This window comes from Calidris pugnax, unplaced genomic scaffold (genome assembly GCF_001431845.1).
Source record: "Calidris pugnax isolate Ruff unplaced genomic scaffold, ASM143184v1 scaffold302, whole genome shotgun sequence".
Classification (NCBI taxonomy): Eukaryota; Metazoa; Chordata; class Aves; order Charadriiformes; family Scolopacidae; genus Calidris; species Calidris pugnax.
Window position 1 is genome coordinate 218,124 of NW_015091041.1, and position 3,280 is coordinate 221,403.

The 3,280-nt window shown below is 57.6% G+C and overlaps 1 protein-coding gene across 1 annotated transcript in view; it reads right to left on the bottom strand.

Moving 5' to 3' along the window:
- Positions 1–893, bottom strand: part of MAP3K5 (mitogen-activated protein kinase kinase kinase 5) — a 150,939-nt gene extending 150,046 nt beyond the window's left edge. Inside the window, exon 1 of the mRNA XM_014956153.1 lies at positions 100–893. Within this exon, the coding sequence (XP_014811639.1) occupies positions 100–499 (400 nt within the window). The 5' untranslated portion in view covers positions 500–893. The remainder of the gene's footprint in view (positions 1–99) is intronic.
- Between the last annotated feature and the right edge of the window lie 2,387 nt (positions 894–3,280).

Consider the following 3,280-nt stretch of genomic DNA (forward strand, 5'->3'; position numbering starts at 1 on the left):
GGGGGGGGAAAGCCGCGCCTGCTCCCTCCCGGGGCGGCCACGGGAGGCGAGGAAGGGACGAAGCCGGGCTCCCGGTAGCCTCCGTGGCCGGGCTCTCACCTGCGTTGTAGAAGCGGTCCAGCACCGCCGTCTCGCCGAAGTCCAGCTTGCCGAAGTGGAGGGTCTCCAAGGCGGCCCCCACCACCTCGCACGCCTCCCGCAGGCTCTGCAGGGCGCCGCTCTCCGCCGCCAGCAGCGGCCCCTGGCTCGCCTCGTTGATCACGTAGGTGACTGCCGTTCGACGGCCGCCACCCTTGGCCCGCGATGCGATGCCCGGGCAAACACCGGCGGCGGCGGCGGCTCCGTCTTCAGCCCACAGGGGACCGGCCGGCGGCCCGGCCAAGTCGGAGAGGAGGCTGCGGGCACCGGTTTCGGCTCCTTGCGCCCGCCTGCCCGGCGTCTCCTCGCCGGCGGGGCCGGGCACCGACAAGCTGACGATCCCCTCGCCGCTGTCACTCATCCCGGCGTGGGGGCAGCCGCTGCCGCCGCGGGGCTCTGTCGCGCTGGTTGGGGTTAGGCGGATGCCATGCTGCACCGGCCACCCCCGGTACGGTCCCGCCGAGCTGCTGGAGGGGTGAGAGGAGAGGGGTTCCCCCCCTCCGGGGCTCTAGCGGAGGCTGCCGGAGGCGGGCAGACGAGCACAGCCTCCTTCGGTGTCTGCCGCCGGCAGCATGGCGCGCCGCTCCCTTCTACCCCCGCACCCGTAGGGACAACCCGGCGAAGCCAGGCAACCCTCCGGGGCAGTCCGGTCCCCTTCCTTCTTCCCCGCCGCTCCCGGGGAACCTCCGGCCGCTCGGCTCTTCCCAGGAGAAATCACTCGGCCGCGGGGAGGAACCACTTGTGGGACCGAGCGCTCTCCGGCGCCCCCGCCTCGGCCGAGCGGCGGCGGCGGCGGGAGGGGGGCGGAGCCAACACCTGGCCACGCCCCCTGAGGCGGGAATGGCCACGCCCCCCGGACTGGAATGGCCACGCCCCCTCGGCGCTCCGCCCGCCTGCTCCCCCCTCCGGCCCGGGAGCGGGGGTCCCGGCCTGGGAGTTTCCCGGCTGGAAAACTGCCCCCCGTGATGTGATTAAATGACCTCGGCTACTTCCATTCGCTTGGAATTTGCCCGTCCAGAGCCCTCGAAGGTTGGGTGACGAAGCGAGATGTCCCTCGGTGGGAAGGGAAAGGGGTGGGAGTGAGGAGCGCCTCCCAGTGAGTCGCGGCCACCCGGCGTGGGGGGGGGACACAGCATCCTCTGACATCCCAAATCACAGGAACATCCCACAAACTTCCAGATCGTTTGCAGGCCCGGAGTGAAGCTCCCAGGAACTCGAAGCGGATTTATAAAGGGAAAGGGCTTTGAGAGTTCTGCCGTCTGGTTTTGAACAGAAGCACTGTGAAATGGGATGATTTCATAGAATCACAGAATGACAGAATGACAGAATCATGTCTGGTTTTGAACAGCAGCACAGTGAAATGGGATGATTTCACAGAATGACAGAATCACAGAATCTTCTAGGTTGGAAGGGACCTTAAAGATCATCTTGTCCAACCCTCAACCTAACTGACAAAAATAGACACCCGCACAACAAACAAGAAGCATCACCATCACTAAACCAGACCTCCCAGCACTACATCAACCCGTCTTTTGAACACCTCCAGGGATGGTGCCTCAACCACCTCCCTGGGCAGCCCATTCCAATGCCTGATAACCCTTTCAGTGAAAAAATTTTTCCTAATATCCAGCCTGAACCTCCCCTGGCGTAACTTGAGGCCATTTCCTCTCGTCCTGTCGCCTGTGACTTGAGAAAAGAGACCGACCCCCACCTCTCTACACCCTCCTTTCAGGGAGTTGTAGAGAGCAATAAGGTCTCCCCTCAGCCTCCTCTTCTCCAGGCTGAATAACCCCAGTTCCCTCAGCCTCTCCTCATAAGACTTGTGCTCCAGACCCCTCACCATCTTTGTCGCCCTTCTCTGGACCCGCTCCAGCACCTCAATGTCTTTTTTATTTATTCAATTTGGTTTAGCAGGTGTTTGTGTTAAACAGATCTGGGAGAAAAAGAGGGAAATCAGTGCTCTACATATTTATAGTTACGTTTATATGTCACATCAATGCGTCCGTCCCGTTAAAATTGATCTCGTTCAGGCTCATCAAGTCGTTGGCAGGCAGCCCGCTCCTGTATCCCATTGTTTTCCCTTGACTCCTGGAGACAGAGGATCCATTCGGGAATAATTATTAGAAAAATTAGTCACGGCACTACCTTTGGGAGCTCTGTTTGCTTTTGCCTTGAGCAGTCCCCTTCTTTCGACGAGATATGCCTGGCATTTGCTTCTGCTGATAAGGAACGGGCAAACGGGGTGGGAAGACGAGGAGCAAACTAAAAGCTAATTGACAGAGAAAAGTTAATATTTGCTAATCTGCCAGATACAGTAGGTTATTGTTTCTTTGCTCGGGTCTGAAGAGCAATCTGTGTTTTTTTCTAAATAATGCCGTTTTTTTTCCACAAAACGCTGAATCCATTCAGCTCCGCGGTGACATCACCTTACAGGAAGCAAGAACAATATGTCTCTGTTGTGCTGGAGAACAGCCCGTGTTTGTGGAGCGCAGGAGGAAGTCCCGGGCTGGAAGGGGACGGAAGCCACACGCTATTCCACTCAGCTTGAGCGACTTAGCACCACGTCTTCTTCCAGTCCAAGTCACTTTTGATATGGATTGGGCTGGGAGGGACTTTGGGCCTTAAAACCGGGGGGGAAAAAGAATCAAAACGCCGTTGAAACTGGAATAATGAGCACAAATTGCCCACCTTTTTATAAAGTGAAAACATACTTTTTAATCTGTTAACTCTAGAAGTGGGCTACCAGACATTGTTCATCAAATCATAGAATGGTTTGGGTTGGAAGGGACCTTAAAGATCATCCAGTTCCAACCCCCTGCCACGGGCAGGGACACCTCCCACCAGACCAGGTTGCTCCAAGCCCCATCCAGCCTGGCCTTGAACCCCTCCACAGCTTCTCTGGGCAACCTGTTCCAGGGTCTCACCACCCTCACAAGAAAGAATTTCTGGTATCTAATCTAAATCTCCCCTCTTCCAGTTTAAAACCATTACCCCTTGTCCTGTCACTACACTTCCTGACAAAGAGTCCCTCCCCAGCTCTCCTGTAGGCTCCCTTCAGGTATTGAAAGGCCGCTATAAGGTCTCCCCGGAGCCTTCCCTTCTCCAGGCTGAACAACCCCAGCTCTCTCAGCCTGTCTTCATA